At 34.1% G+C, this 14358-nt stretch overlaps 1 protein-coding gene across 3 annotated transcripts in view; it reads right to left on the bottom strand.

Moving 5' to 3' along the window:
• GRIK2 (glutamate ionotropic receptor kainate type subunit 2) overlaps positions 1-14358 on the bottom strand; it is a 354211-nt gene that overhangs the window by 226411 nt on the left and 113442 nt on the right. For all 3 annotated transcript variants that reach the window (XM_059467530.1, XM_059467531.1, XM_059467532.1), the window contains exons 2-3: positions 12817-12984; positions 8634-8891 (exon numbers count right to left, since the gene is read on the bottom strand). In XM_059467530.1, coding sequence (XP_059323513.1) covers positions 8634-8891; positions 12817-12984 — 426 coding nt within the window. The remainder of the gene's footprint in view (positions 1-8633; positions 8892-12816; positions 12985-14358) is intronic.

Genomic DNA, 14358 nt, shown 5'->3' with positions numbered 1-14358 from the left:
CTACTAAAGTTCAGAAAACACCTTCAGTTCATGGAACAGTTTTGACCTTAAAGATCACCATGAATCTTTTTCTTATGTCACCTGAGTACTTATCAGATGCAGCATACGGCAACTAGAAAAAAAAAATAAAAATCTCTGAGTCCTGTCCATCCCTTCCTCACCTTTGCATATAATGTGTGAAAATATAAGAAAAAAACACATACTTGAAGGAAATGCTGAAAATTAAGACAACATTATGCCTTATTGATATATTAGATTTGCCACCTTTTTCTAGTCTCTAGCTACATTTGACATTTATGCTTTATGATGTCAAATGCTCTATTATGATATGACTGATTTGAAATGTTGTTGCTATTCTGTTTTCTAAATATGTTTTTTTGAACATTTTCATAAAGTTTTATCATTAATTTAGTATTATGATGGTGACAGCAATAAGAATTAACAGTCCTGGGCATTTCAAATTAATTATCATAATTATATGAAATATGATCTCTCAAGTGGATGATGTATGAGCAGTGTAATTTAATGAGGGTGAAGAGGGAAAAAAAAGAGCTATACTACTGTCAAAAATAAAAAATTTTGTCAAAGATGTCAGGATCAATGACAAAAGAAGCAATACAACAAGTTAGCAATTCTAAAATGGTCTTAACTTGAAAAGACACATAAATGAACATCCTCAGATGGAATTTACACCAGCTTAGCACATTTACTCTTGGAAACAAAAGCAGTTTCATTTTTGCTGTAAAAGAAAGGAACTGGTAAGAGTGCAGGAGAGAAAAAACTCCCTAATTGAAACTGAAATGAATCAAGACAGTAATATTTGAACTGAGAGTGATGCAGAGCAATTCATGAAGGGACTGACATCGCAAGTTTATTTCACAGTGTTCTCCCAGCCAGAGGATGAAATATGGAATACTTTTACTTTGCTATTGCTAAAATATGTAATGTGAAATAAGAGGAAAACTGTACTGCAGTTTGGATAAATCTTAAAAGTATGCCCCATACAAGAATATGAAACTGATCCTGTCTCAGTTTTCCTCTTCATTTTTCACTTCGTTTTCCTATCATATATTTCTGTATTTGGACATATTAAAAATTTTTTCAGTCTTCATGAAACAATTTTTTTGATAAGGAGTTCCCTATGAAATTTTCTGTAAGGTTTAAATTCTTAAGTTTCTTCAAACCCACAAAAGCAAAACAATTAAAACACTATTTGAAATATGTTCATTTTTATAACTTATGGAAATATTATCTCCACCTCTGCTCCTTAGGCTTATATAAAAATACTATAAAGCACATTATGTATTTTTGAAACTTATTTATTTTAAATCCATAGATTTGTTTTTGTGATACTGAGTCTTATTGCAGTAAGTTCAAATTCAATTATTGGTCAAAATATGGGTGAGAGCTGTAGTAACATGTTTTCCTGAAGGATGGACTAGAATAATGCATTTTGTTAACTCGTTAGCATTTACTTTGCTTTTCAAATAATTAATTAAAGTCTTTATAGAATTATTCTGAAAGAACAATTACAGGCCCATTTGCCATAAAAGAATAACAGAATTGAACACTTTTTCTTCAGACAACTAGCTAAAGTAATTGTGAACATCTGCATAAAGACTAAAAGTGTTTGAAAGTGAAATTTTAACTTCACAACATCCTCCATATACTGATATATTGATATAACACTTGAAAAAATATTTCTGCACTTTACAGAATAAATGTGCAATAACTGTCTTAGTAAAGGAATACACTAACCAGCAACATCCAAATGCCACAATCAGGTTTAGCACAAAATTACTAATTGAAACTTCACTTGAAACTACTGTGCACAGCACTTGAAACACTCTGTATTTAAAAGACTTTATGGAATATGTAATCATTCAGGTTAATATTCCTTCATTGTCCAAATTATTCATGTTATTAATTATTATAGTTTTACCAAATTTTAATTTATTAAAGAAGGCTTAAAAGTCTTTTTTCCTCAATAAAAATGTTCAATATAAGTTCTACAAATGCTGTAACCTGTCTGAACTGGTGATTGAAAGGATGTGGAACAGAACTACATGCCATTCCAGTTTATATGCATGGGAGGCTTCAAGTCTTCTTTGTTCACGTTGGTAAATATAACCCTACTTTAGGTACTCATTTCATTCATTCCACTAAAGCAACACAGAATAACTGTTAATTGATAATTCACAAATTAGGAATGAATTAGTTCCATTTAACATTCTGTGCTAAGCTATGCACCCCAATCCTTATCTTTGATATGATTTATGCACAATTTTATTCATTTGCAGAAAAAAAATACCCACCTAGCCATTCATAAGCAACCAGCACTCTGAATTTTGCATTTGCTTCATAGAACCAGAATAAATGCTAGCTAAAACTGCACAAGTCAAAATATTATAAATATACAAAAGTACACACGGATGTAATTAGATGCCGTTTTCATCTATACATTAAATAAATATAAATCAAATTTGAGAAATCAACATCAATGGCAGTGGAGTAACTTAATATTCATTTATAATTTAATGTTTCTGCAAATTTGATAGATACATTAGCACCAGTGGTAGTAAATAGTGCTGATAGAGACTTTTGAAGGTTACCCTTATCTGTCTTTTCTTTTTCTGTTCTGTCTAGGAAGATCAGTATGAAAACATTGATGTTGGAAAAATTAAAGAATAAAAATAATTGATAATAAAAACATACAAACAAAAACAAAAAAGAAAACAAAAAAACCCAAAACAAAACAAAATTTAAAAAACCGCCAGCCATAAAAAACACCAACAAACCACCAAATTCATGGGATGGATTTTCCCCAGCCTTTCAAGGACACCTGTTATTTTGTTCTAACCTATATGTTCCTAGCTATCAATTTGTTCTGTTGATATATAGAAGTATCAATTTATTGATATCCCACAGTCCTCATAGGACATCAAGCCTTCCAGCCCTTTCACCAGCTTTGTTGGCCTGCTCAAGACACATTCAAGTACCTTAGTAATATTTTTAGGTTCTGGGGGCCATAACTGCACAGGAAATCAAGGTGAAGCCAAAATAACACCAAATACAGTGGGAATTAGATAATGGGAATTTTAATCCCAGTCCCAAGAAAGAAATTGTCATTTTATTACAAATAAATGCCACCTGCATACTAGAGTGAATTTAGCCACAAAACGACATCTTTCAACTTCCTTCACTTCAGTTAAAGCTCAGGATTCACTGCTAAAGACCAACACAAAACATTTTTATTTCTGAAATAATTTTTCAGCATTTAGTTTGGCTTCCATTCATAGATGTAACAGATTTTTGGTGTTTATACTCATTCACTCAAGACCAAAACAAAAGTTAATTAAGAAAAAATATCCAGAATGCTGTTTTTATCAACTTCTTCTGTTGATATATAAAAGTATCAATATATTGATATCTATACAAGTGCCACTATAATTTAAGAGCTCATCATCTAATTACTCATGCATTTTTTCACTTTTTTTTAACTGTCTGTGATTCAAAAACTTATTTACAGTTTTTCTAGTCTGTTTTCTTTAGCACATGGATTAGAATATGTACTTGAAATTAAGTTAATGTTTTGAGACCAATTAAATCTATTAGAACATGCAGATGACAAACATATTGTCATTTTTCCCTTTTTCTTTTTTAAACGCAATTGACTGCAGCAAATCTGTAAATCTGAAAGGACTTAATTAGTGTCCAGGGACAGTTTAGTGGAATTTAATTAACAAAGAAACCATAAATTATTTAAGGGAGAAAAAATACTAACTGGCCTCTCATTACATCCTGCTAGGAGGTTTTTTAGATTTGGGTTTTGGTTGTTTTGTTTGGGTTTGTTGTTGTTGTTGTTGTTTGGTTTTTTTTTTTTTGGAGGGGGGTGGATTTTTGCTGGGGTTTTGTCTGTTTCCGCATTTGTTTTTTAACATGAAATCCTAGTTAAAAGAAATATGCTTTTCCATTTAAAATGATCAAAAGAAGCAATATTTATCTTTTTCAGCAAGAAAAATGTTTTAGAGCTCTATTACAATTTTTTTTGCCTGTACAAATATGGGCTATATTAAAAAAAAGTCTTGACAGATAGAAAAAAAAGGAAATTAAATCAAAGAAGGAAGCAGAAAGTAGCTATTATTTAATGTAAAAGAAAAAAATTAAAATAATGAAAGTCAGTGTAGGACTCTTAAACCAGAGATCCAAAAAAAAAGGACTCACACATTTCTAATTTCCTGAAAGAAAAAACCCATCTACTTAGTGCAACAATACCTGTTCTATAAAATTCTACCGGGGCAGAGGCTTTATTATAATATTAAAACCTTTGTCCATTCTATGTTCATTTTTATTTCTATTACCATATCCCCACAGTAAAAACTGCGTCTCTTTTTACCGAGTCAAGGTAGAATTAACCTCTCTAGTTTATTCATCTACTTCATCTTATTTGTACAGTCTTGAGTCTTCCTTATTACACTGTACCCAGCCTGATCTTTGCTCACTCTGCTGTTATTGATCATACCCCTCTAGAAGCTTCCCTGTACCTATTTCAGCGTGGCACAATCTCTGTTTTCTCCTGTGGCAAGCTATCTTGCATTCCTCATCACACACTCCTGAACACGAGGCAGGTCTGAGCAGCACAGAACCAACCAGTACTCTGAGGCTCAGTCCAACATGAGGAGCAAGAGCTGGACTGCAGACATTCATCTTCTCTGACTTTGCCACTTCTGCATCATAAAGCATGGGCCAGGGTCTAGTTGCTACCCACAGTGCATTAAAAACAACTTATGCCTTTTCTCAAATTAGGAGTAAGATGTACAGCTATTCCTTCTTGGAGAATATAGGGAGAATGCTTCAAAGAGGGAGACAACAAACTCATGTCTGTTCTTAGTAGTAATCTCTAAGATTATTACAAAGGGAGACTGGGATTCCAAATTTTCTCTCTTATTTCAAACTGGGCTTTAAACAAGCATTGACTTCCCCCTTACCACCTTCATACCACCCAATCTCAAATCAAATTAGATCCAGACCAAATACAAATATCTATTTCATACATCTCACAGAAACATAAAATAGTTTGGGTTGGAAGGAACCTTAAACATCATCTAGTGACAATCCCATCCTCAGAGGCAGGGATACCTCACCTTAATTTTTTGAAGGCAGCTACTCTGTGGATTGAAAGACACAAAACATAGTATGGAAGACTTCTACACTTACATGGATCAGTTACATAAATGGCTTTCCTTCAAACAAGGTAGAAACTTGGGGGATTAAATAGAGTTGGACATGATGGTGCTGTCCAGGGGCAGCTGAATGGTGCATTGCAGTATGGGTCTCTGGGAGTGACACTAGAGTTAACAATGCCTTTTACTGGCTGCAAAGTGTCAAATAATCACACAGTTTTACCATTTGTTTTTACCCTAGAAGATATATCCCACTGTGAGATAAATAACATGGACACAATTATTTTTTTTTTTAGCTCTGAAGCAGGTGATCTCTCCTTTATTACTACAAAACATTAGCAATTCCTTAGAAAATTCATTAAACTGAGCCCTAATATTTAAGGAGATAAACACATTTTTAGAATGTATTTATGACATGAAATCATGTTTTCCTCAGAGTCAACCTGCCATCTTGCAGGGCATTGTCATATGGGAAATTGATAATTTGTTGGAGAAGTATCCAGACCTAGTTTATGCATGCTTTATACCTTTTCATCCTCTCTGTAATAAAAGTATCAGCTGCCTTTGTATCCATGTTTACAATAATAATAAAAATACATAAAGCAAATATGAATCTCCAAAAAAATATTCGTTTTAGCAATTAAATTATCACTGTAGCTGCTATACCAACATATTAATGTCTTTCCCTTTGGGGAATTGTCCATTCAGATAAAGGAAATCCATAGCTCTAAAATCATCATTAAAAAAGGCACACATCATCATCCTCAACAACCATCCAATAAAAGAATTGCAAAATGTAGGTGATGAAAAGAGAAACAAAGAAAAAAGGAATTAAGAATTATATCCATTTTTCATTAAGGAATCACTGATCAAATGGATGAAACAGACATAAACAGTGATAAATATTTTGTATTCATTGCCTTCATTTTAATGATTTGTAATTAGATCTTAAATGGCACAAATCATACAACACAATTTCTAAATCTTAGTTGAAACATCATATTGAGCTCCAGTCCCAGACTCATAACTGAATATTTGTCTTATCCTATGACAGGAGAGAACCGCTTCCCAAAATCAAGTGACTACTTCCTTTCAAAAGCTTCCTCTCCCCCTGCTTCAAAAACCACCAGTTTGCACCTAAATTCCAGCAGATATATAAAATCTGCTTCTTTAAGACTAATAGTTTCTCATAGCTGAGTTGTTCCTGTATGTGCTTCAAAAGCAAGTGATGCTATGGACTCCCCAGCAGGGTCATTTGCTTTTAAAGCCCTGGAATTATCCATAGGAGATGCTACTAACAAAGAGAAGTTGACAGTCTCTAAAAAGTTGAATTTAAGTTCATTTTAGGGAAAACATCACAAAAAAAGAGAGAAGATAACCTTTTTAAAACAGACTGGGTTTTTTTCTGCCTCTTCAGACAGAAATAGATTTCAAGAGAAAAACAAATAATGTTGTAGATGAGATTATGGGAACAAGCAGTATTATAATATAAAGGACCTGGCCAGTCCAGAAATAAATATAATTTTAAAGAGATTATATCCTGGAACAAGTCTTTATGCTTTTCGAATAGATTAAATAACTCAATCTACTAATTCATTGTGAAATTTATTTTAAAATTGTTCAAAAGAGGTTATGTTTGGGGATTTTTCTCTCTCAAATATTAACAGTAATACCACATAGAACAAGTAGATCAAAATAAATACAAGAAAACCTTCTTTTTAATCTTCTTTCCCATTTCTATTTATGTCCTGGCTTCAAAACACATTTTATTGAGATCAGGTCTATCAAGGCTGCCAACAACATATCTCTGGATATTAAGAGATCATTAAACATGAAGTATTCTTTTGGACAGAAAGAATTTTACTTTTTTTTTGGACAGAAGACAATTACTTGAAATTATTGAGCAAAGCAGTTTCAAAGTATTAAAACATATGAATTTTCTAATGGAATTGACTTTTTTAAGAGGTAACCTGTTCTTGAAAATAGAGCTAGGCTCCAAAGGATTTGAATCAAGGTGAAATATCTCCAATTTACACAAACCTTAATCACCACAACTCACTTCTTTCTATCATAATTTGGTTAAAATTTGAGAATTTAGCTGCCTTTCCTATTTCAGAACAATAATAGATAAAAATGTGAAAAAAAAAACAAGCTACATATTGCTTGCTTAGGTCTATAAAGCTATAACTTGATTTTAAAGCTTAAATTGAAAGTTTGATTACCTGAAACTTTTGGTAACATCAGCCAACAAACTTGTAGTGAGGCAGTCTCTAAATGTCACTTACAATGCCTTACAATTTTTTAAAAGGCATAAAGAAAAAATATCAGTTATAAGGACATTTATGCACCATCTTCTCTGCTCCCTCCTCGCCTTTTGGTAGCTGCACATGCACCTTATCTGAGCTTGAACTGCAGGCAGGTGTTCTGTCCTGGTGTAGTAACTGCTGTTTATCTAGCACAGTTAGTCTTCCCTACAGGTAACCTCACTTTATTTCCTGATCCTGTTTTTTTAATTTCAGATTTGGATAGAGAGTAGCCTCATGTAATGAGGACATCAGCAGCCTTCTGGTTCAATGAACCACGAGAAGAATTTGAGGCTCCCTATGCTCTTTTCCTGACAATGATGGATCAGCCAGCATGGAAGAAGTTACCAGCATTTCCCATAAGATTTAATATGTCTTCTTTGGCCAAGCACCTTCCTTGTATTTTCCATTATGGTGATATTTTCCTCTTAACCAAAGTCTTATTTCTAACCACCACTAGACCTCAAATGAAATGTAAATTTTACAGCATTTTTCAAAGGTTCCCCTGTCAAGGTGAAACTGAAAGGCAAAACAAATTTTAGGATGACTAAGGGAAAGGTAATAACCTAGTATATTTCTGCTGGAAAATTCAAGAGTTAATTTTAACTCATATAATTAATCTGTAAAACAAGCCTCCAAACTTCCTTTTGGTCCAGCTGCTAGGAGCTGAAACCAGGGCTCTTTCTTCACTTCTATCTGAAGAAACAGATAGTAAAATTCCAAACAAATATGGCATCTGTTTTCAAACTCAACCAACACCAGAAGCAGCACCAGAATTTGAGATTTCTACTTCACTGAGTACACTAGTGTATTTTTCAAGTTACTATATTTTTCTTCCAAGTTTAAGTTTTAAGTAAAATCAAAAGACATAGCTGTTAGCAACTGTTAAGACACTGCAGAAAACACAGACAGAGTGTGACCAATTTATTGACAGCTGTGAGCTCAAACACACAGAATTCAGCAACTGAAGCATACTTATGAGAATACTTATGCTAATAAGTCCACATTATTTGTTATACACTGCCTTACCCATAAAATTCTTGCAAACTATTTCTTAAATTATGGAATATGAGTAGTGACACCCTTCCTCCCTCTCTTTGTGCGTGTATAGAATGGATCTGCACATAGCATGCTGCTTTGGCCTTACCAGTGCTGTCATCGTAAACAACAGTAACTGTTTTCCACTTGAAGAACTGCACAAGGTCAAGGATGGCACGGCTGAGTGAGGAGAAATCCGGGTAGAGGCTGACATAGAAGGAGTCCTTGTTGTCTGACACCTGATGTTTCCAGCGGGTCTGGATGTGAGGAACCCCCAAGGCGTTGCAGATGGACTGCACGGCGTTGGCTGAGGAGCTGTGGGACGGGCCGAAGATGGCTGCCACCCCGAGGGACAGCTGATCACAGGCTGAAGAGGAGACAGAAGTCTGTCAATGATGAGAGGAAAAAAGGCAGTGTGCCAGAAGGTACTGTACAATTCATATTTAACAAAAGGCACTCCATGAAATATGACTGTCTTGCTGACAGAGCTCCCTTCTTGTGTAACACTTTCACTTACACATTTCAACTTCAGAATATGCTTCCAAGCTTTCATTATAAACTGATCAATATTGACTCTTAACATCTAAATAGTGCTCAGCTACATTTATTAAACATTCCTATGTCAGTGGAAGCTATAAAGGCCAGTAATCATGTGTCTTTTTAAAAGTACTGATGAATAAAATAGGTTTGTGCTTAGCTGCTTCTTGCATTTAGAAAAGGGTCGAATAGGACAGTATCCTAATCTGGGGGGTTATTTAAGTGACAACTTCCTCCTCAATCAGTCACCACTACTTCTACTGAAGTCCTAATTACTCAGAAATTTTACATGCGAAGTACCCCACAGTTAATTATCAGGCACAGAGTTAATTTCATTAAAATGGACATTTGAATTTCCGTATCTGAATTAGGTATGTTGATTAGTACAATTAAAGGACCAATCTTTTCCCTAAAATTAAATTGTTGTCTGTTAGTGAAAAAAAATTAGACGTCCCTTCTTAAAAACTGGAAATGCTCAGTTTTGCTGTACTTGTATACAAAACTGGCCCTGAGAGCCACTGACATGATACTGCTGTATTCAAGTGGCTCAGCTTCCTGTTTTCTGATACAGAGTGGCCCTACCTGTACTGTTCATTAGCAGTCTCTGGTCTGTAGAATCTCCCACAGTACACTCCAGTACCATCTTGTTGAATATTTGTTAGAACATGCCAAAAAGAAGGCAGGAAAAAATAATCAATACTGAAGACCAGAGTTTCGGCCAATGCCCTGCTCCTATCTCACTCACTACCACAGGCATAACTTTTATAAGTACACAGCTCTGAAAAACAGACTTTGTCTTTTGGGAAAACAACTCATTTGGTACAGAGAAGTAATGAAAACCAAACTAGACATGAGTACTTATACTGGGTTTGATTAATTCTGTTACTCCACCATCAGTGTTCCTGACAGCTGAGGAAACAAGAAGTAGAAATACATCTTGCTGCATTGCTTTTCTCATCAATTCAAAATTAATTGTTGTGCACATTCTTTTCAACTTGATGAAAATATGGCTAAGTCTTTCAAGAGCATTCCAGAAACTATGCTGGCACACCTTTTTATTGCTGCAGAGCACCGGTGGTTTAAATAAACTTGTCAGAAACACAAGATCTTCATTGCTATTCGGTGTGTTGCCTAAATGACTAGCTCAATAAAAAAACATTTATGCTAATATTGCCCTTCCTAAGAGTAATCAACAAGCTTTATGCAAATGTCAGTAAATGGGATCACTAACAACAGCAATAGCTACCAGATGGCTTTTCAATGGACTTTTTTTTTTCCCTTTCTGAGATTTGAATAATGCAATGCTTTCACACGTGATTTAATATGGCACTGGCTCTATCAGATGCATACCAATTTTCCTAGAATGTTGAGGGATATTTTGTTGCATTTACATTATTCTTCACTGAAACAGTAACTTGGAAATATCTTCTTGACTTCTAGTTGTTTATTCATATAGTACCTTTAAAAAGCCATTAATATTTCATCTATATTCAACTTCAAAAGTATGTGTTAATAAGAGGTCTAAACAGGCTATTTTTGATGCAGTGCCTGCCTGCTCACTAATGGACATGATAATGAACCACAAAAATGAGTCAAATGCTTAAACTTCATTGTTAAAATTCTGCTTTGTATCCATCATAATAAAATGAACCATTTTGTGTTAACCTTTAGCCTCTGATTCTGAACTAAAGCACCTGTGAGCACAAATGCAGTTGTCTGTATTGTGAATTGATGATGCAAAAAGCTATTAGTACTAGAAGATTACACAGATTTTGATATGGCATGAGCAGTTACAAATAAAATGTTGCTTTCTCATCCAAGATGCAAGTGAGAAAACAGAATGTATGCATTCTATTCAATATGTCTAATCAATAGCACATTGTCATTCCAATTTCAGCTATTACAGTCTAACAAGAATTAGCAACATAATATTCAGGCGAGCAAACCCCAGGTAAGGGCTAAAAGTAGTTGCATTTTCTCAGCAAAGAATCAAAAAATTAGAGATCTCAGGAGAAATTTCTCTGCTGTCTGCATCCTCCCCCAGGAACAGGGAGAAAATGCCCCATTAGATTTCACAGGTCAGCATGTGCAGGAGTCAGGAAGTAGTAGAATTTGGAAGGTGAGAAGAAAAGGAGAATGAAAGAAACAGAATTAACAGAAACAGCACTTTTATTCACTGTTGGCTGAGATGGAAAGGAAAGAGTAGTCTCTCTCAAAATCCACTTTAATCCATCACCCAAAACACTAGAATAACAACTCAAAGATACTCTATTAAAAGTGCAGTTTTTCCTCTTTCTTCTACCACACATGCTACTCTGCAAAGAAATCATCTTGCTAGGCATAAATGTTTAGCCTATAATTTTTCATACATGAAAAATGACCAATTTGCATGACAATTTTTCATAATAATCTTTCAATGACCAAACTCTATTTCTGTACAAATATGGATACTCTCTTTTCATGCCTAACAAAATTTATATTTGAATTATTTACTTGTCAAATAAACAGACAAACAGGTTAGCAAGATTCTCTGTTAATCTGTTATAGTAAAAGCAGAAAAAATTTCCCTTCAGTTCTAAAGTGAATATTTAATTAGCATTAAATTCCACTTTTGAGATGTCTTTCATGTACATTAATCATGCCACAGGAGCTTTCCCTTATGCATAATATCTAATGTTGTATTAAGTGTTTTCACTCTTCTTAGCCCACCATAACATCAAAAATCCCTTATTGTATAAAGCTTTTTGTCTTTAATGCTTGGGAGAGACATGTTGGGACCAGATCACTTGACAGATTTAGGCTAGAAACCTGCCATAAGAAACACAGGCTGACCTCCAATTCTTTCAACCTTCTTATTGTTTTGATGCAAATAGCATTCATATGAAATTACCTCTTCAATTTATAAGAAAAGTGTTTTTAAAGAGCATGTAATACAGTGCAAAATTCAGTCTTACCAAGTTTTGACACGAGGCTTTGTACTATCTTCCATAAATACTTATTGAACTTTTTGGTGTTTCCACTTTCTAGGATACAACAACGATGCAGAAATTTGTGCCTATTGTCCCTGACTTAAAAGCAAAGCAATCTGAAAATTTGGATTTTTTTTCTTTGAGAATCAAAGATTTTAAAATTTATGGAAAATGTTCAAACTTAGTTTTTACTCTTAATTCTTCTGTAAACATGTAATTTATAGTTAGGAGAAAAGAGCTTAATTTAGGCCGAGTCATGTATCTGATAGTGATAATCTTAAGCACAGACTTAATATTTAAGGTTATTTTTATGCCATGCTGGTATAAGATGCACAAAATTACAACTAATACTTGCCTTTCAAAGTCTATGATTAACTATATAAAGACATTTGTGAAAATATACTTGAAGTGAGTGAATGTTTAAAATTGTTTCAGTAGAATTTTGGGGAACTTGACATTTTGCTAGATAAATTTTGAAGACAGTGAGATTTCTCACTTCAAAGGAGCTGGTATAAGAAACACCCTAGTCACAATGTTCAGCAAAATTAATTTCAGATTTTAAATATTTAAGGGAATAGCTTTTAGATAGGCTTAGTGGGAGCAAAGGTGGCAATGTAATTGTCAAGCAGTTATCAATACAACCTTTAATAAAGCAGCTCTTTAATGTCAATGACAATAATGTCAGTCTCATTGCATAAGACTTCATCAAATAGACATTTTTTCAGGTAAGTAAACTAAGTGAGCCTTAGTACTTCATTAAAAAAAACTAAATATGCAAAAGGTTACCTTTTTTGGATGCTTCAAAACTGTCATAAAGATTTATCTTTTGTGTGTCGTACGTTAATGTGGTGTTTGGCAGAAGAGTTCTGTTTCTGTTGATTGTGTTCACAGCAAATCTGAAGGCTAATTCTTCTGCTCCCATTGGACCAGATTCCACACACTCAAAAATGCCTCCTGGTAGAGGAAGAAAAAAGAACAAGAAAAACCACTAGTAAGCAAAAAGGGCATAAAGTAGCATCCTCAATAATCCTTTTGGAAAAGATTCATCAGCCCAAAGTATTTAATTCCATAAACCTGATACAGTCCAACTCATGATTCTGATGAGCTTTGAGTCAAGCAATAAGTAAACCAGCAACAATTAGAACTTACTTTAAGGAAAACCTGTTGCTTTTTTCCATTCAATACTAATTTAAGTGTTGTGAATAAAAAAAAAAAAAAAGGGTAGTATTATATATTGACCATGCAATTTAGAAGCAAAATAGGAGAGGGATGAAGTATATTTCATTATTACATAGCTACTATCACTATTGTTACTATTTTATATAATTAAACTTGAAATGAATACATTTGTCCCTTCCAGATCTTCCACAACCCATATGTGTGTGGCAGGTGGAAGGGAGACATAGATTCTTGCTTTCTGCTTACAATATATTAATAATGAACTTGGCAGTTCACTGAAAATACAGCATACAAAGGAGCATAGAACTGGGATGCCTCAAATTGTCTCCAGAAACTAAAATGGAGCGATATTTTAGCATGACTGTTTGCCTGAACTGGTAAATATGTTGAGCAAAAAGTTCAGACTTTGCTCTTTTGCCCTGACATGCAAGTAGATGTTAACTTCTTTCTCAGTAAATACAGGAATCAAAGAAACTACACCCTGCATAACCTCTAGCCTGCAATGAAAACATCCCCAAACAAGGCATGCTACCAGGGTAGGACATGCCTCAAATAATAAACAATTTCTAGAACACTTTTGAGCCAACCTTCATCTTAAATGAAGCAAATATGTTTGTGAGAAAATGCTCTGCGTCAGCTTTTCTCATTCATGGGATATCATTGTCCATAGAATGTAAATTTATACATACTTTGAAGTAACATAATTTATTCTTGGATCTGGAAAAGCCAAGGGTACTGTGACAATAAAAGTAATTTGAAGATGTGTCCTTACTGTGGTGATATGGAATGCCTTAGAAAAATGATCAGTGGCCTTATGCTCCCTTCAGCCCTCATTTTAACAGACACCTGTCAATTCTAATGGACAGACAATGGCCATCATCACAGGATCACTAATTACAAGTCAGGCATTGTGCCTCTGAAAGGAATGTTGCTCATTCACTCTCTCCTTGCTTGTATTTATTCATTTCCAAAGTAGTGTTGCTTCTTGGACTCGTACTGTCTAAAAAAATTCTATTCAACACTGCTACTTTCTTATTAAGAAGTTCTCAGAATCTGAATATCCAGTGTCTGGATCAAATTAAACTTCAAAAACTGCAGTCAGTTTGTAAACAGTCTTGTGAGTAACCAAGCACATAAATTGTTGGTAAA

The sequence above is a fragment of the Ammospiza nelsoni genome, chromosome 3 (assembly GCF_027579445.1).
Source record: "Ammospiza nelsoni isolate bAmmNel1 chromosome 3, bAmmNel1.pri, whole genome shotgun sequence".
NCBI lineage: Eukaryota > Metazoa > Chordata > Aves > Passeriformes > Passerellidae > Ammospiza > Ammospiza nelsoni.
This window is presented reverse-complemented; position numbering and strand designations above follow the sequence as displayed.